The sequence below is a fragment of the Hesperophylax consimilis genome, chromosome 18, assembly GCF_061612785.1.
Source record: "Hesperophylax consimilis isolate HC1 chromosome 18, BYU_Hcon_1.0, whole genome shotgun sequence".
Lineage (NCBI taxonomy): Eukaryota > Metazoa > Arthropoda > Insecta > Trichoptera > Limnephilidae > Hesperophylax > Hesperophylax consimilis.
In genome coordinates, this window is record NC_142853.1 from 29529869 (window position 1) to 29549855 (window position 19987).

Here is a 19987-nt window from a genome sequence, read left to right on the forward strand (position 1 = left end):
TGGTATTGTTGGATGGGGTGGCTGTGCTGAATCTATTATCAATCCAGTCATTACAATACAAAAACTAATTTTGAGAATTAAATTTAAATACCAACCTACACAACCCTCAAACAAACTTTTTGCTAAAATTAAGGTCTTAGATATTCGCCAGTTATTTATTAAGGACAAGCTTGTGCTACGTACGGAAAATCAAGCACACACCCGCTTTTCATCAAACCTCGGATGCGTGGTACCTAAAACTACTACCACATTCGCTTAGCGACAATTCTGGTTCATCGCTCTTAAATACAATGCTGAACACTGATATAAAGACAATTAATTCTATATCCCCTTTTCCGTGTTCAACATTGGCTATTTGAAAGGGGACGAGACTTCTTTAAATAATACACGAGTTCCTAACAGAGCTAAAAAAAAAATCAACTCCATTTATTTAATTTTATTTCTATTTCTAATATGCGTTTTTTAAATGTTTGTTTTACCATAAAAATGTCCTTTTCCGTTATGTTGTATTATTGTTATTCTTACATAAATCCAATACGACTACCATAATACGGGCATGAGCTTAGTATGGTAGTTGAGGAAGTGACCAAAATTGTAATTTTTTAATATTTATAAAATACAAAGAAAATATGTTATGATTTGGGATTTTCAAGGTCAAAAGTATTAAAAGTGATTATGATGTGAATCGATTACACATCTACACTGATGATGAACACCGTAATGCTGTCCGAAACGTTTGCTTAAGAAGGAGGTAGGCAAAATTCCCTAAAAATTAATCACTATAAAACAGTTCATATGTTTATTGTTCTGATGAAAGTCGAGATCAACGGAAACCGGTCGACGTGTATAACTCAAATAAAGTGGTTTTAAACAAATAACTTTTTTAATTTGTATAATGTCAAGCCACAAAGTTGTTTCTTTGTTCGGTAATTCAAATTGTAGCTTCAACCAGATTTTTGGTCCTTTTTAATTATTTAAAAAAAAGATGATTTCGTGATGGAATTCAATGGGAAGTTTTGTTTTAAAACTTTATAGAAAGACTGATGGTATCTTTGTTATCTCTTTAATTAATTATTCTTAGAACTTTTTACTTACATGGTTATGCAAGTTTTATGAAAGTATGCAATTGGGACAGAGTAATTAGTAATTTCGTTTTAAGGTCCTGAAATACTCCATTTCACGTTAACGCACGGATCCACACGTGTCCTTCGAGTTATCGCTTTCTCTCAGGTTCACGTGTAACATATCATTATTTATTGTTCGTTTCATTGGAATCGTTAATATTAATCGTCACCCCACAGTCAAGGTGGTAGTAAAGCTGAAAGGATCCGAACTATATTAAGGACCCGTACCCCAGAGCGTGCCAGTTTGCCTGCCAATTTTACATGAATTATATAGTCTTTTTACAGCGATCTTACAGCAGAAATAATAACAGTAATAGCTGTGTATTGTGTTACAGGGAGGAACAGAGAATTCTCTTGTTTCCAATTGAATCCCACATAAATTTATTTCATTCTAATGATATCACTTTACAAATTTGCTGGGTTCATCTTTTGATATTTGAAACAATTTTTATTATTTGATGTATTGTTCAAACTTCTGGAACGTATTGTGAAATATCAGTTTATCACGCAAATATCAATAACTTGGCAATTTATAGGTAATTTGAAAATAGCAGACGTTTTACATTTAAAATATCATTTGATGTAAAAAAGCTTTGCCTGTTTTACATAATGAATATGCGACTAACTGCTTACATTATTTATTTATTTTTATTTAAGTACATAAAACAGGCATGGTGCCCAAAAAAATACATGGATGTTTAAATACATAATAATAACAAAATGATAATAACAAAAATAGTAACAAAAGGAAAATGTAAGTAATATTAATATATAATGATTTTAATGGGAAACACGAGAGTCCCAACTGCTCCCAAGTCTGTGAGCCTATGGCATCCCCAATTGGGGTATGTTGTGTGGCTGAAGGTAGTGGGGAAGGGAAGGAGACGGGGAAAAAGACGGTGAGGAAGTACTTGGCTATTCAGATGTTGTCACCAAACACGGCCAACGCTATATCAAGAAACTTTTCCATTCTTAATGGTGGTTTTACACCAGGATACTGAGAGTATCTTGCACTCTGGAACGTGCCGCAAATATCCCATATATTATTAAATTGTGGAATAACACAAAAATCGATCAAATAATCTTTACTTGTGCGTGCCGGGATTTGAACCCGCGATGGCTGGCTTGCTAGTCAAGAGCCTTACCACTCTACCACGGAGGCCGTTTATTTTGACCTCATCTTTCATTTGTTTTGTAAAATAACAACTTTCACTGGTTTTGTGAAATATTTGTGTATGGCATAATACTAAAATGAAAAAGTACACGATATGTTGCGTACTGAACGAATGGTACTGGACGAATGGACTGTTATTTTAACAAGGTAAAATTAATCAAACCATCGTGTTTATTTATCATGGAAACTTAGGAGTAGGAATAGGAGGCCTTTTTTACCTTGTAAATGATGTTTGTTTTCTTTGGAAGTTCTGGTGTTTTCTTGATGTTTCCATGGGTACTATATTCTATAGATGTATATATTAGCACCGTTCTACAATACAAACTATTTTGATCACATACGACAATATTTAATGTATATTCTCCTGGCCTGATAATAATTTGTACTCTTTTACAAACCTTTTATGAGATTAATTCTATTAATTATTACTATGGGCGAAAAATATGCAAATATATGAGACGACGACGAAATTTGAATAAATGACACTTGCTGTGGACTTCTTTTTTCAAAAATCTTCAACTTGTTTTCATTGTAGGTAAGACTTTTTGGAAATTAAACAAAACGAGAGAAATGCGAATTAAGGTAGGAACTGGAATATTGAAATATACATAAAAGTGTTTTATTGTTAAACACGAAACCTGATCAATTTCGTACTTATTTGTCACTATATAATTTATAACTTGTGACAATTTCTATATATTGTTGACTTAAGACAAAAGATTTGTAGTAAGGCTTTGACCTCACATTTGTAAGTGTTCGCGATGTTACTAATTTTCAAACCAAATAATATTCAGGTCATAGGTTAATGAAATAATGTTTTAGTTCATATAATATATCATGATATGGAGGTCCATCACCCCATTACTCAAAAGATATTATTTAATAATATAATATCATTGAAATATGGCTTCAATTATGGTGATAAGGGTACATATCACACTAGAACCCTTGATAGTCTCCCTTCGCAGTTAATAGTTAAGCACATTTCTCTCTCGGAATGCCCTAATTGGGGCTAAGTTCCAAGGGCGCCAAACTTTGCCGAATATCAAACCTAAATTACAAGAATTCAGCTCAACTGACGCTATGTAAATATTGATACTGAGAATGTTGAAAGGATATGAATATTCAGAACTTTTACTTTAAACTGAGCCACTATAGACTTCATTAATAAACTGCTTTTAGCCATGATTTAATATCATACAGAATATCAAAGAAGTTCTTTGAAAGAACACATTATTACATACCAACAAACTTCAAAGGACACGGGCAAAATTTGGTAGGCTGGTATGTGTAGCGCCGCCCCGGGAACCATTCATTGGAGAATCAGCCGCAGGTCACACCATGTGGCTCGCTGTAATTGGTGACAGAAGTGTCTGGGTTCATGGAGGGTGAAATTTATCAAGGTCTTTGTAGCTGATGCGTCTATCTAACAGCTGCTAGGCGCGCAGGATCGAACATACTTCTGGACATACTGACTCATATTTCCTAACCACCCCTCATACCTTTTTCCTTCCTAGAACTTGCTATCTTTCCTTTTCTTAAAAAGACACAGAATCCATCAAGACGACATGCCGTGAGGTAAATTATATTCCTCAGAGCCTCCTGTGTGAAGTTAATGTACAAAAATGAATTTGTTACTGCGAACGTTAACTTATACAGGTGCACGCCTTTACTCGTAAGTTTATTCTAAGCGAAAATTTAGTACAGTCGCTTTGGCGACACCAACATTGTGATTTTGACCTACATTTTAGCTTAGTGATCGCTCAGCATGATATTCAAAAGCGTACGTTAGATTTTCCCTAAACAATCTTCTATTAATATAAAGAAGACTGACTATGTCTGTGGCGGGCGGCGTGGATTTGATTTTTATACAAATCTACAGTTTTATTCCGAGATTGATGAAATATTTCACATCTGACCTTCAAAACAAGAGCAAAGCCACTGTGTACCTGAGTTTTCGAAAAACTACCTCACCCCCCACCCCTTAAAACAGAATTTCGATACTTCTTTGTGAAATTTCGAATACTTGACGTTCAAATTAAAAAAGGAAAATTACTGTCTATGTCTGATTTCGAAAAAACTCTACGTGAAGCCCAGGATACGCCAGGTACTAGTATAATATAAAAGTGATTTTTTCCTATTTTCTGTTTTATGAGCCTGTGCATAATTACTGTTTACACTTACTCTGGTTGAAGGATGGAAGTATCTTCGTAAAGCCCGGACAACGCACACATCAGATAGTATAATATTTACTTGATAGTTTTGTTATTTTTGCTGTTTTCCGCCTCATGAGCCTGTGTAATTAATTAAACTTTGTAGTTATGATTGAAGTATAAAAGAATCTTCCGTTTACTTCGAATCGCTGCTCTACTGTCTTCTGGTTTTACTGTATCACGTGGCGGTTTTTTGTTTTTAGCCATATATAGCTAAAAAATTCTTATAAGAATAAAAAAGAAAATAAAACATATATGAATTAATATAAAAAAAGATAGTGTGTTAAAAGATGATTGTGTATTCTTTTCTTCCCCCCTTCTTTGGCAGTCAACATAATTTTGGTTCGCTTAACCTAAACCGTTTACATACATTTCCTTAAACTGTTTCATGCAAAACTACCCGCGTTGAATTACACAAAGAACAGAATGACGAACGCTTTTTCCGTTAATTAATTATTCATTTAAAGCGGCCGGTTTTACGGAAAGCCCGCTGACGCCAGAGCTGACGGGCAAAAGCTTCCAAAGCAATACGATTATTTCATAGTCCACTTACGCACACATTCAAGTTAGTGTCTAAAGATCCGAGTAAATGTGTGAAATTCTCATTTATCACCAGATTCTGACAAAGGTCTGCCGCTGAAATGGTCTTTCATTCGGTATTTCAGGATTTTAGCTTTTCAGCCTGGGCCACTATTTGTACGTGTTCGATAAAGCTTTATACACTAACATCCATTGATGTATTATACCAACAACCCACTCACGACTGCCCCTATTTTCGCGAGTTTCATAAACAGTCCAACGTTATTATTATTATTGGGCTGGTTGCATTTTGACTGATTTTTTTTAATACTTGCACGACGTTGTCATACGTTCATGTCTTTAATGGCTTACAAGTTCAATACTTCAACATCTAACACATCAATATTTTGAGTGACCTCTCGGCTTGGTTTTTTAGTTTTCTGTATCTTACTTAGCTGCGTCATTAGGAAACTTTCTTCCTATGTGTCAATTAATGTATTTGATCATTCATTTATTATGAAAATTTTACTAAATAAAGTTCTACATATTTTTATGACGTAGTGAGTTCAATTCATCATCACAGGTACGCAATTTTCTCACTTTTGATGATACAGTATGGCGGTTTGAGAAAAAAAATCACATTTAGAATGAAATAAAGCTTCGAGAAATCAGTATGTTAATTGAATGAACTCGAAAATATTTGTAGGTTATGTACAAATTTGAATGTTGAAAACCCTGACCTCCTTACTCACAATGAATACTGTATGATAATCAAATCTTGTGACCCATGCAAAACATTATGTGTTTGATACAATCAAATTTCAAATGCAAACCCTCTCAAAATTTAGCTTAAAGGTACTTTTCAATCAATCGTTAAACGATAATGGAGTTTCGTTCTCCCTGGGAGTCGTCAAAATAGGAAATAAACCAATAAAACCTTAAACATAAACCTTAATATCGGATTCGAAGGGTCATTTAAAGGCCGGAATCGCCGACACACAGCGGCCCCGGGGCTCCGATACTCCGTTAACTGGCATTATGGGTCCCCTGTCTCAACCCCTCAACATCCTCCGGCAAGAGATGTATCGCCGTGTTGAGGCGAGGTAGAAGCCCGCAGGTGTCGTAGGATGATAACTAGATTAGCGGTTTCAGCTTGTTGTTTTTTTATTATTTCAAATGATGTTATTTCGATAGCGGGTCACGTAGCAGCCCCAGGCAGCCTCCCAGGGCACGATGCTTCGATGGAACTTTTCATTACAATTTTTTCAACTCTTTTTTTTACATGGCGTGATTAAAATGCGATGAGCGAGGGTTGAATTGAATTTTGATTTCGTTTTGTTACGCTTTTTCAGGGACTTTAATGGTCATTTATTCGTTTGGGGAATATGTGCATACTCCACATAAAAGCCCTTCTGAATGTTGGTCGGACGCTTGGATTAAATTTTATACTACGAAAATGCAAAGCTTAAAATGTTATTTTATGTTTGCGGTTTTTGAGTGCGGAAAAGGTTTGGTTTGTATTCAGAGCGCTGGATAACCGGCGGAATAATTACCCACAAAACAAGGGTACACAGTAGGTATACCACAAGGGTACCCACTTTTCATTTGATTTTATTTTAGGACATATTATTATGCCTTAATTATTCACACACTATTCAATATCACAAAATACGACGTTACATTTTTGATATTTGTTCACAGATGTAAGACGTGTTTTTATTATGATATCAATTTATTTAATTATTTGTAACACGTTGTTTTTAACCATTATTAAATTTATTCATCATCCAAATCAAGCTTGACTTTAGCATTCGCGTAATATATAACATCACTTTGCTGAATTCAATGATATGCCAAACCTCAAAGTGAAACTCTCATTCACAAACTACTTAACCACAAAGTGATGGCTTTACCTACCACTGGGGGGCGAGACTCTCATTAACATTAAACTACATAAAATTTTTTGTAATCGAATACAGAAACAAAGTAACGTTGCAACCAGAGCACGCTAGACTTGTAAACCTCTTTTCGCAGAACCTTTTAAGCGTATACATCCTTTATTACCTTCTTCGACCCTGTTCGAGGAACGTGTTTAGTATTTGCCTAAGTTAAACGTGTTTAAGCACTGCAGCTGCGCGATCCGTTCTGCCCGAGGCGCCTCACATCTCAACTCGTGTCGGTGAAATTTCGCGGTAATCTTTCAGGTCCTCTTCCGTTTCCTGAACTTCTCCGCTTTTCTTGAGTTTTCCAGAGTTTTCTCGAGTTCCGGGCTTATCACACGCTCCGCAACCTCCCGCTTTAATGAAAAACGACCTCCGCCTTCCAAAACACCTTGCAACATACATTATTTCCTAGTTTAACAAGGCTTATCTTGCATCCATCTCTGCACTTGCCTTAATTTCAGGATTTCTGTTTGCTTCCTAAAACTCTAGAGAACTTAAAGCGGGGTATGTATTCGATGAAGTGGAAAGTTAAATACTAACTGCTCGGGATATTATTCCTCATTGAAAAACGATCGCAATTATATCTCAAAGTAATGGTGTTTTGGTTGCAACATATATATATATATATATATATATATGTATATATGTTATAGGTTTATGATACGGCACTTTGTACATCTTAGCGTCTGCAAATAACCGGAACTATTGGATCATTTCGACTTACTTGATCATTGAGCACTTACTTGATCATCGACAAATTGAGATTTAAATGCCATTTTAATCGTCTCGGCGAGACGAGATCAGTGGCATTTTCAACTCAATTTGATGTGACAAGTGCGATTTTCGTGAGCATTAGATATGCTCCTATATGCGATTTTATCTCAGATATTCAACCTGACTTTGTTAATTATTTCTATCGTATGTTAAACTAACTTCATTGATCTCAAAAAGCGACGTTGCCATCGTTATTTGTGTCAAACGCAGGTGTACAAATAATTTTCTAAAGTAATTAAATGTTTTAACAATTGTATGCAAAAATAGCCTCTAAAGTAATATTATTTAGAGCTTATTATCGTACGACATTGCGTATTGGTCTAAACAATATTCGAAAGGAACTATAAGGCTCAAGAATTGTATGCAAAATTAACCTCTAAAGTTATATTATTTAAAGCCCATTATTGAATGATGTTGTTTGCTAGCACAAGGCTGGTTTGTTTGTATTGGTCCATTTGAAGCTAGCTTCAGGTTAGTTTTCTGAAACACTTAATGACTTGTAACTGGCTAACAGATAATATTAAATATTACCGTTATTCAATGTTCGTATATCACGAATCAGTTGACAGGTTGATTTGTTTTTGCGTTTTATTAGCTTTATTACGAAGGAGATTTAATAAAATCTTTCAGCTTTGCGAAATGGATTTTAAATACGGTAAGCTATTACATATTTCTAAATAGGTAATAACCTTAATTGTAAAATATAGAATTAATATAATAAATATAATATTAACAATTTTAATCTATGCTTATCAAATGAGTACAGAATAATTACCGTATTTTATTATATAGGTCATGATTTTTTTCTTTCTTTTTTGAGAACCCAAGCAGTAAAATTATTTTGAATAATAGATATATATTATGTATTAACAAAATTCAAAAAAGCTAACCTAACAACTTGTGGTAAAAATGTCAAATCAAACTAAAGCCATATTCCTATACTAAAATATGCATTTAAAAGCATGTTTTGTTTTCAAACAGTTGTTTCTTAAAATAATTAAGTTAAAACGAAGTTTTACACGTCGGATAATCACCCATTAATTTGTTCATATTCAAATTAAACAAATTCCTTTGTGGAAATAAAATTTGCAAAAACAGAAAACTGCAGGTACATATATGTATGTTTCAATGTGTTTGTTCTTGATATTTTATAGATGTTCCAAGAACCAGTGATTTACGTACATCAATAAACAGTACTGACGACATGATCTCGTCTTCACCCTTTTCGCTAATTTCCAAAGGACAAAGTTTAATCATCAGCAATATGCAGAGCATACTGGGCGAAGAAATTAACCATGAAACTTCCTCAGATTCAGGTAATATTCACTGATAATAATCTGAAATATTACAGAGCTACCTTAGCTTATAGTAAATTGTTATAGGTAATATCAGAAATGCTGCTAATTAAATATTCCGTTGCAAATGCTTAATTAGTCTGTTGTTTTGTTATTATATTAGGTTAGGTTTCATATTTGTGCACATGACTTACTTACTACATTGAGATATTATTATTGGATAAATATATAATATATTTTTTATTTTTTATATATTCAATAATATTGTTATTGGGTTTATAAAAACAGTTTATTTTTAAACAAGTTCTGCTGTGTAATTATTATTACGCGTGACAGCTGTTTCGCCCTCTGAAGGCATTATCAGTTTGATAATGCCTTCGACAGTTTGATAATGCCTTCAGAGGGCGAAACAGCTGTCACGCGTAATAATAATTACACAGCAGAACTTGTTTAAAAATAAACTGTTTTTATAAACCCAATAACAATATTATTGAATATATAAAAAATAAAAAATAAAATGGAGTTCTACAAATTAAACTTAATAACAATAAATATATAATATATTATGCTTTATTTTAGAAACCAAAACTGAAGTAATGTTAGAAAGGAGTCCGCCGACGTCCGAAGATGATTCACTATACAAACCGAACAACGTTACTTCTTCGATAGAATCAGGTATCTACAGAAAACATGTTTAATACTCTTGAAACAATCAATACGTAACATATAATTTGATTATTATATGGTCAGAGGTGCGGCCCAGAAAGCCGAAGGTCCGGTGCGAGTCCCAGATGTGACCGTATCTTTTCTGTTTCAGATTTTAGATTGAGTGATGCTAATATTGTCTTCATTTAATTAAATAATTTAATTTAATTATAATTATTTTAAAAGCAATAATTATTCGCCTGAAACACTCATCCACATTGAAAAATCTCCTGATAAAAGATACTTTATTTATTTATTTATTTATTTAAACGCCCATAGGGCTTTTACAGATAATAATGTACATCTTTATTTATTTATATATTTTTTTAATTATACAGATCTTATATCTTATATGATAAATATATGTTATACAAAATAATATAAGAAAATATCCGAGTTAACAAAATATAGGTACAAATAATTGAGATTTACATAACGCCAACGGGACTCGAACCCGTGTCCCCTCGATTTCCGGTCGACAGCTCTGACCACTGAGCTATGGCGGCTTATCGCTTATCCGCGAAATAATTCAATATATACTAGTGTTTCATTCAACAATGACTGCTTTCTTATAATTTGAGGTTTTACTAATTAAGTTTAAAGAAAGCTAAATAATGTATTGTTACTTTTTAGATATGAAAATTTCCAACGCCGATGATGAGCAACATCATTTAGAGAAGCAGGAGGCAATCGAAGTGTCATCGACTACAACTCGAAGCACTATTTCTACTAGTAAATGAGCACGAGTGCATGACCGTAAAAACTCATGTCCATATTGTACTAAACTGGTAACGAACATACCTTCAATTTCAACCTTTGATTTAGCGTTTGACCCTGTGCATTTTGATGTTTTTATTAAAGCCGTACAAATAAATAGTGGTTACGATGAAATTACAGGTTCTGTAAGAATTCCTAGCATGCCTCAACGACTTTGTACAATCTTTTATAGCCGTACAAAGTCGTTGAGACATGCTAGGAATTTTTACAGAACCTGTAATTTCATCGTAACCACTATTTATTTGTACGGCTTTAATAAAAACATCAAAATGCACAGGGTCAAACGCTAAATCAAAGGTTGAAATTGAAGGTTTTTGTTCTTTAATAACTATATACACCTTGGCTAAATCCCTCATCTTCGATGTTATATGTGTATTCAAATGGTGTTCCGTGTGATTACTTAATAATAAAGACCCATATGAACATATTAATGGGTCAGACATTGCTATTTTTGCAATATTATCATTTTTAAATACATGAAATATTTGAGTTTCTTAGAGATTCTGAAATTTCAGAATTGTCTGGGCATAATAATATAGAAGATGATTTTAGTACTCTAACACGATTATGTGGATTTTTCTCAGGTAACGTACTTTTTGTACATTTTAAAGATAATTACCTCTGTTTCTAAAGGATGAGTTGAATTTGCATTTTCTGGCTGTTCTGAAGGATGAGTTGAATTTGCATTTATTGTAGTGTCTGTAAAAGTTGGTTTTCTAAATATTTCAAAAGTATGTTTATTATTATTCTTTCCAATTGTTAGATCTAAAAAAAATATTTTAGCTTTGATCTCATGTTCGACTGTGAAGCAGATTTTATTATTAACAGTGTTGGTCCAATTAATAAAGATATCTAATTGACGGTTGGTGCCTTTCCAACATATTCAGATATCGTCTACATATCTGACATAGTATATTATATATTTAGCTAAGGGAGACTTAAGAATAATATTTTCAATATGATCCATAAATATCTCCGCTAGAAGTGGGCTTAAAGGGGATCCCATGGGAAGTCCGTCCAATTGCTCAAAATATGTATCATTAAAAAGAAAATAATTTGTTTGTATGCAAATTTTTATGAGCTGGAATAACTCTTTTCTTATTATTGGGTTGACATTAGATTTTTCTAGGATATTTTCAATTATTTTAAGGCATTCTTTAATGGGGATGTTGTTAAATAAGGATTTTACTAAATAAGGAAAATTAATTAGTTGAAAATGAATGCAATTTTTTTTTAAGTGTGATTTATTTCTCTATTTTGTTAAACTCTGATAATGTCAGTTTGGTATGACGTTTTCCATATTATTTTAAACTGAAATTATGTAAAAATCATTAATTAATTATTTTTTAAGTATGTTTTATTTCAATCGATTTTGCTATTATATATTTTGTTAATATCTGATAATGTCAGTTTGGTATGACGTTTTCCATATTATTTTAAACTGAAATTATGTAAAAATCATTACTTCATTATTTTTTAAGTATGTTTTGTTTCTCTCGATTTTGCTATTATATATTTTGTTAAACTCTGATAATGGCAGTTTTGTATAACGTATTGTATATTTTTTAAACTGCAATTATGTAAAAATCATTACTTAATTAGTTTTAAAGTTTGTTTTAGTTCTGTTGAATTTCCTAATGAAAGTTTTTAAAAATGTCTGAAAATAAATAAATTAAAATGTGAATTTTTTCAAATTTGTTTTTATTTTACCAAACAATGAATTTGTGCAAAATTTTATTAAAACACAAGACTTGTTCAATATGTGGCTATGGTAGATTATACTACAGCTACTGCCGGGTACATTCCAGAGTGGAAGACGTGACTGGTAACCCCATGGGGAATGGCGACCATTCAGGAAAGTATCTTCTAATCTATTTACAATTTGGTACTGCCACCCCGGGAACCATTTATTGGATAACTACACCTCTGCCATAGGTCACCCCAAGTGGTTTGGTGACTGTGCCCGGGTTCATGGGGTGAGGTTTGCTCGGGTCTTGGCGGTGGATGTGTCCTCCAGCTACGTGGAAGGCCGGAGAGACAGGTTGAGGGAAACCTTTCAGGCAGAACTCTTTGGGAACATCGTCTTGCACCGCAGTGGGAGGGATGGATTCATACGTCCGTCACTCCTGGACCCACAGACCCCACCCACCCACCCCTTATCCTTCCTCTCCTTCCCTTCCTTTAAAATACCCTCCACACAGCATCTTCAAAGATGACATAGGCCTGAGGGAAAATATTTTCCTCAGGGCTTCCTGTGTGGAGCTATTGTTAAACAAACAAAAAAATGGCTCAGTAACATAACTAGTTCGAAGGTCGCGGGTTCGAACCCGGCGTGCGCAAATAAATTTTATTTGATTAATTTGTGTTATTTCACAATTAATTAATTAAAATAATATATAGTATATTTGCGGCACGTTCCAGAGTGGAAGATACTACCAGTATCGCCCTGGTGTAAGACCACCATTCAGAATTGAAACGTTGCTCCAAATGGGTTTAGCCGTGTTTAGTGACTAGATCTGAATAGCCAGGTACTTCCCCACCTTCCTCTTTCCCTTCCCCACTTACCCTCAGCCTCACAACATCCCCCAATTGGGGATGCCATATTCTCACTGGCTCCAGACGGGAGCAGTTGGGACTCTTGTGAGGTATTCACTATAAAACAATTCACTATAAAACAGTTCTGAATATTTCAATTAATTGAGGTTAATGAGGGCGTACTGTACAGGGCCCGCAAATACTTGAATAGTACACAACTGCTAACCCTGTACAAATCACAAGGGCGCCCCACGGTTGGATTTGGCAGCCACCTCTGGTGTGAAGCCCGAAAATACCTGAAAAAACCCTCGACTCTGTGCAGAAACGGGCGGTCTGTTTGATAGATTCTCCCATCTTAACAAACGGATTGCAATTTTTAGAGCATATGCTTGTTCTACCGGTATTTCTATGGAAGATGCTCCGAGGAACTAGCATCATTAATCCCTTCAGCACCGGAGCATAGTCGGGAAACACGCCAAATGCATGCCCAACATATGTACACGGTTAACATTAGTCGCATGAGAACGGGTCGTTTCTACGACTCGTTTCGGTGTTCAACGGCTCGGCTCTGGATCAAATTTCCGGCCTCTGTGTTTCCTCCCTCATATGACATGGGTCTCTTCAAGACACATGTTCACTCCTTCCTCTCCTCAAAAAGACCCTCCACACAGCATCTTCAAAGATGACATAGGCCCTGAGGGAAATTATTATCCTCAGGGCCTCTTGTGTGGAGTAAATGTAAAAAAAAAATCAAAGATTTATTCCACTAAAAAATAATAATAATATCTTTATTAAGGAAAGTTTACACATTACAACTATACATACATATTATGGTGTACATTGATTTGTAACTTTTATATTTAAGGTTATAAAATTAACAAAAATGAAGAACTATTAATACAAAATATGTATTAATAGTTATTATTATACACCAGCACAAATATTGTGTACAAAAATCGTTTTCTGAAAATCATATAATAGGTATTTTATAATAAAAGGAAAGAAAACAACTCAAATAAATCAGATTTTATAAAATATACTTCCAATAATACTGTAAACACAATACTAATATTATTGAACTTTGGTATTTTAATTGTAAATCAATCTACATTTTCAAATAATAAATTAATGCTATTAAAAAGATAGAATATCTTATAAAAGCCTGTTCTACAAAACTAATTTTAAAATAATTAATTCAACTGTAAACGTAATATAAATAAGTTTTGATTGTATAACTTTACTTTTAAATAAACCCGCAATTTTAAATATTCGCGCCAAACGTTCCAATGCATTACGTATTTTCGAATATTCAACCAACAAATAAATCTGTTCAAGTCCGTCCAAACAGAAGCTCGACAGAAGGACAAAAGATTTGGCAACATTGCATATCAAGTAAGTGCTTTCATAAAAAAGATCAACATGCGTTCATGATTTAATGATGAAAATTTTGTGAGCATATGCATAAAATAGCTGTATATATAATAGCTGACCACATTTTAAATTTATTTCACAAAAAAACATGTTGCCACGTAATTTACAGCGTTATATATCACATGTGAAAGGATGATCAAGAAAGGTGGTTTACTCAAAGATGTTCCAATAAGTGTTGTCCGATATAAATATATATATATATATATATATATATATATATATATATATATATATATATATATATATATATATATATAAACTATAACTAAACTTCTTATTTGCGAAGTGATTTGCATTGATTAGTTGATGTAATAATGTCTCTTGAATTAACATTGAATTAAATTATTGCAATCTTCTTCTATCGTCAAGACCCTGAGCTAGCCATAGGTTACAGGTTTTTCCCTGTGGATTTAATTAATTTCACTTCGGAGATGGTGAAGCGGACATTCGTTAAATAATATGTAATCGACAGTCAGTTTTATTAAATTTATTTTTCTTGCAAATTTCAACAAAAATGAACCAGCTAAAGAATCAGTAAAACATGTACATCACTTCTAGTTTTACTAACAGCCGGCTTCTATCTTTGCAACCCATTTTTATTTATTATCGAACAATATTTTCTTGAAATTACGCACAGAAAAAACTCAGTTAATTTGGGTATTTCGCCAAAGTTCATTGCGTTTCTGTCGTGACTTTTATTAGTTTTTTTAATAGTTACCTATTATGAGTATTGGAAAGTTATATATTTTTAACATACAAATTTATTTTTAGTTTATATTTAGTCAGTGAAATACCGTCGAACATGAATATATTTTAAATTTATATTTAGTAAGTGAAATACTGTTGAACATGAATATATTTTTTAAATTTATATTTAGTCATTGAAATACTGTCGAACGTGAATGTATTTTTAATTTATATTTAGTCAGTGAACTACTGTCGAACATGAATATATTTTTAATTTATATTTAGTCAGTGAAATACTGTCGAACATGAATATATTTTTAATTTATATTTAGTCAGTGAAATACTGTCGAACATGAATATATTTTTAATTTATGTTTAGTCAGTGAAATATTGTCGAACATGAATTATTTAGTGTTTCTTTATTCATAAAATTTAAGTGATTACAGTTTTTTGTGATCTTTACTACAATGAATATATTTTTTATTACTTATTGAGATCAAAAGGATATGCGTTTCTATCACGTCTCATCATCATCATCATCGTCTAATTAATTTTAGGTGTGTAATATTAATGTTTTATTATCTTAATGAGCTTATTAAACTTAGTTAGTTCTATTCCGTTGTAATATTTATTCATTTTAAACATTTCTTTTACATAGGAATAGTTTATAAAATTATACACAATTATGTTAACTGTTTAAAATTTATATATACGCAAAACTGAAGTGCCCCAGAAACAATCTATTGTATTAAGAGATAAATCGAAGATGACAACTGAATAATTCACATTATTACCCTCCATTAGGATTCTGGACAGTGAGCAGTACATATTATGGTAATTAGTCTCAGAATTTTTGCACTGAAAAAAAATCCCGACTTATAAATACTGGTACTGGTGGAAACTTATAAATAAAACTTAAATTACCGGGAAGAAAGCAAAAAAAATCTTAAAAAAAAAACTTTCCTCTTTAATAGTGAAGTATCTGCTACAACTTTTGATTACAAAGTAAAAGTATTTAGGTTATTTAAAAGCGCGGGTAAACTAGTACCTACACCTCCCCTATTTAATCTCAGCTTTACTCTACATATTACCTACCCCATTACCTTACGAGTGGCGTTTTTCCATAAATTAGTAAGTTTTCTAGTGTCGTGTTTCCTGAATGCAAATCTTCCCTAACAACCCTTAAGTCCCGGTTTGGAACGCGCCCTTGCATACAGATCACCGCTCAGCCTGTGAACTCCTCATGAATCTCCTCAGGCTGCTGTTCCCTAGGTTCAGCCAGAAGAACTCTCCAACTTAAATAACCTGGATGAGTTTTCTTGGAAATTAATCGAGGTAGTAGTGAAACAAAATGTGCCCATAATAGAAAAAAAGGTCAGAAGGTTCATCCAAGATTTGGATAGTTTAGCCCTTAAATATTTGATTCCTTAATTCAAATTTATATTACAACAAAAATAGTTATTTTTGTCCTAGCAAAAATTGACGGCAACGCGCGATGGTCCGTTTTTCCAACGGAACGTTGCCCGTTGTTCAGTGTTGTATAAGTTAAGTATGAATGTTTGTTCATGCACCGAACAGCAACCCGTTGGCAGTATCCGCACCGGCTGCTCACCCGTTGTCCCTCAGCGGAACGTCGCGTCGCCCGGGCCGGTGCAGTGAACATTACCAGCCTATACGAACCCGTGTTAACGACGCCGGACGGACAGACGTTTTCCCAAATATTTCATTTTGTAGCCAAATTTGGAAAGAAATATGGATAAGTATATAGAATAAAACTACTACGGGATAAACTACTACCACTTACTATGGAATAAAACCACGGAGAGTTATAAAAATAAGCAGCTTAAATTAACGATATCGAAAGTAATCTGCTCGATTTTACATCTAAATTCTAAACATTATCTAATGAAGAAATAAATTAAATTGAATTTTCTCTCTATTCTGCAGCCAAGTGGGGGAGAAGGTGGTACCCAAAATTACTATCCTCCTTACATTTGCTTAAATACTTGATATATCATTTCTGTATTTTACGTACTCCTGCGCAAATACGTAAGTTGCCACTAATAATTGACTGTATTATTGGGATTTCTATAGTTTAAAAGCCCATAAGACAGAAAAATGCATGGGGTCGTTGGAAGACCCACTTGGTTACGGATGTTTTGTTTGGCATCTTGGCCTGTGAAGAGTTAAACTGACCGAGTTCGTAGACATTGCGTTATATAAAATTAAAAACTAAACGTGAACAAGGACACCCGTTTCGCAACAGCCCGTTGCGCATCTGGTAAAAAAACAACAAGAGCCCTTACCGATCTCCTTTACTTGACTCTACTTACAATTAAACTCGATTTATTTACGCTGTTGCCCGCTTCCTACATCTTTAGCCAACCTTTCCGGCGGCTTTGCAGTGTCCATCATCAGGGCAATTGGTTAGATTGTGGTAAAGTGTGTGTCCAGGTATGTTGAAGCGATAACGTGCTGCACGCGTCAACACTTGTAGGGCTTTTATTACAGTATAGTTAAATTAATGTGGCTTTCGGAGTTTAGTTTTGGTGTAGCTCTTGGAACAGCGCCCTTTAGGTAATTTATGAAAATCAGCCAAATATTATTATTATTATTGGCCGTCAAGTACCGGATACCAATATCGGTATAACATGGTGGTTAAAAGGCTTTAGAAAATGCCACCATTTATGCCGTTTCTTTTGACTGTCTTTAGTAATCATATCTGAATATCGAGATTCTTTCCATTACTGTTCTTGCCTTAGCACTTTCTTTCTCTCGAAATTGTCTTCATAATGCCACGGTTAGGGGCATTTGAAACTTTTGGCTGTGTGATTACAAAATTAGACGGTGTGTTCTTAGAATTCATTTATAATAATAATGATATTTGGCAGATTTATATAGCAACGTTTTCGAGAAAAATCACCTCGAGGACGCTCTTCGAAATATGCGTATTTTTTGAGTGATAAAAAATACTACAGCATTCGTAAATTTGTCGTCCTTGTCAAATTTTCGAATACAAATGTTAAGAAATAAGTCTACGAAGAAAAAACCTATTTCCTTGTAACATTCTGTTATTTTCACTTGCTTTCGTTCGTAATACGTGTTTTGACAGTACTCACTTCAACCTTTAAATGATCGTCAAAAGTCGAATGGCAGTGAACGTTGAAGAAATTGTAAGGTTTTAGAAGGCTTACGCATAGTGGAAAGATTCAGAGGGCTCACGAAAAATTTAAGGAAAATAAAGTTTTTTCTTTAATTTTTTTTATTCCGTAAAATTGTCGACATATGATGGTAACTTTATACTAGCTAAAGTGTCCGACATATCCGATCTCTACGCAATATTTTTCGAAATCTTAGGTAGACAGTACAGTGACCTTGTTTTGAAAGGTCAAGTGTGCAAAATTTCATCAGCCTCGGAATAAAACTAAATAGATTTGTTTACAAATCGAATATACGCCGCCAGTTCGCCACAAATACTTTGCTTTATATATTAGATTATTTATGACTTTAGTCACCATGTGTTAATGTATATTTCCTCCATGGTTAGCTAAATTTCATATTCAAATAAATCATTTTTTTATTTTATTTTACTTTGAAAACCAAAGATTTTAATTGATAACATTTTAGGTGCCTACATATGTAAAATTTACACAATAATTGAATCCATATAAGGTTTTAATTTATTGATGAATTAATTAATTACAAAAAAGTTACAACCTTCTATGAGGATGGGATGGTGGAAGGGAGGGGGAGAGAGTGGATCTAGCCTATAATTCTTGTTTATAGATTTAAGGTTTGAAGTTGAGAGGTGCTTAGTCGAATAAATCAAATTCAACGTATGACGTGTTAAAAATATGTTAAGTGCGGTGAATAAATAGAGTTAATGTTGCATTGAGGGAGGTTTAACGTGTGTGCCAATAATTTACAAACATATAACAGATATATTGATTTTTCAATATAATGTTTCGATAATATTATTATTACATACTGGCCGATAGAAGCGCAAGTAGCATATTGACATTGTCATTTCTTTATTTTGATGGCGACAATTTGAATTTATTAAGTTCTTGATGGTGGTGTATAATATTAATAAAACATGCTGGCCGATAGAAGCGCAAGTAGCATATTTACATTGTCATTTCTTTCTTTTGATGGCGACAATTTGAATTTATTAAGTTCTTGATGGTGGTGTATAATATTAATAATACATGCTGGCCGATAGAAGCGCAAGTAGCATATTGACATTGTCATTTCTTTCTTTTGATGGCGACAATTTGAATTTATTAAGTTCTTGATGGTGGTGTATAATATTAATAATACATGCTGGCCGATAGAAGCGCAAGTAGCATATTGACATTGTCATTCCTTTCTTTTGATGGCGACAATTTGAATTTATTAAGTTCTTGATGGTGGTGTATAATATTAATAATACATGCTGGCCGATAGAAGCGCAAGTAGCATATTGACATTGACATTCCTTTCTTTTGATGGCGACAATTTGAATTTATTAAGTTCTTGATGGTGGTGTATAATATTAATAATACATGCTGGCCGATAGAAGCGCAAGTAGCATATTGACATTGACATTCCTTTCTTTTGATGGCGACAATTTGAATTTATTAAGTTCTTGATGGTGGTGTATAATATTAATAATACATGCTGGCCGATAGAAGCGCAAGTAGCATATTGACATTGACATTCCTTTCTTTTGATGGCGACAATTTGAATTTATTAAGTTCTTGATGGTGGTGTATAATATTAATAATACATGCTGGCCGATAGAAGTGCAAGTAGCATATTGACATCGACT

At 33.4% G+C, this 19987-nt stretch overlaps 2 protein-coding genes across 5 annotated transcripts in view; both read left to right on the forward strand.

Moving 5' to 3' along the window:
- Window positions 1-19987, forward strand: part of Appl (amyloid-beta-like protein) — a 562030-nt gene that overhangs the window by 315543 nt on the left and 226500 nt on the right. The gene's annotated exons all lie outside the window — the stretch shown is intronic.
- On the forward strand, window positions 7890-10575 carry LOC149415632 (uncharacterized). 2 transcript variants are annotated; one of them, XR_016303767.1, is made up of 4 exons: window positions 7890-8402; window positions 8902-9063; window positions 9622-9717; window positions 10381-10575. XR_016303767.1 is itself a non-coding variant. In XM_089642495.1 (3 exons), exons 1-3 carry the CDS (start codon window positions 8952-8954, stop codon window positions 10485-10487), a joined length of 315 nt encoding a protein of 104 aa, XP_089498621.1. In that variant the 5' UTR covers window positions 8775-8951; the 3' UTR covers window positions 10488-10575. The 2 variants fall into 2 exon arrangements, 1 of the variants encoding a protein (XP_089498621.1); XM_089642495.1 differs by lacking the exon at window positions 7890-8402 and having other exon boundaries at window positions 8775-9063.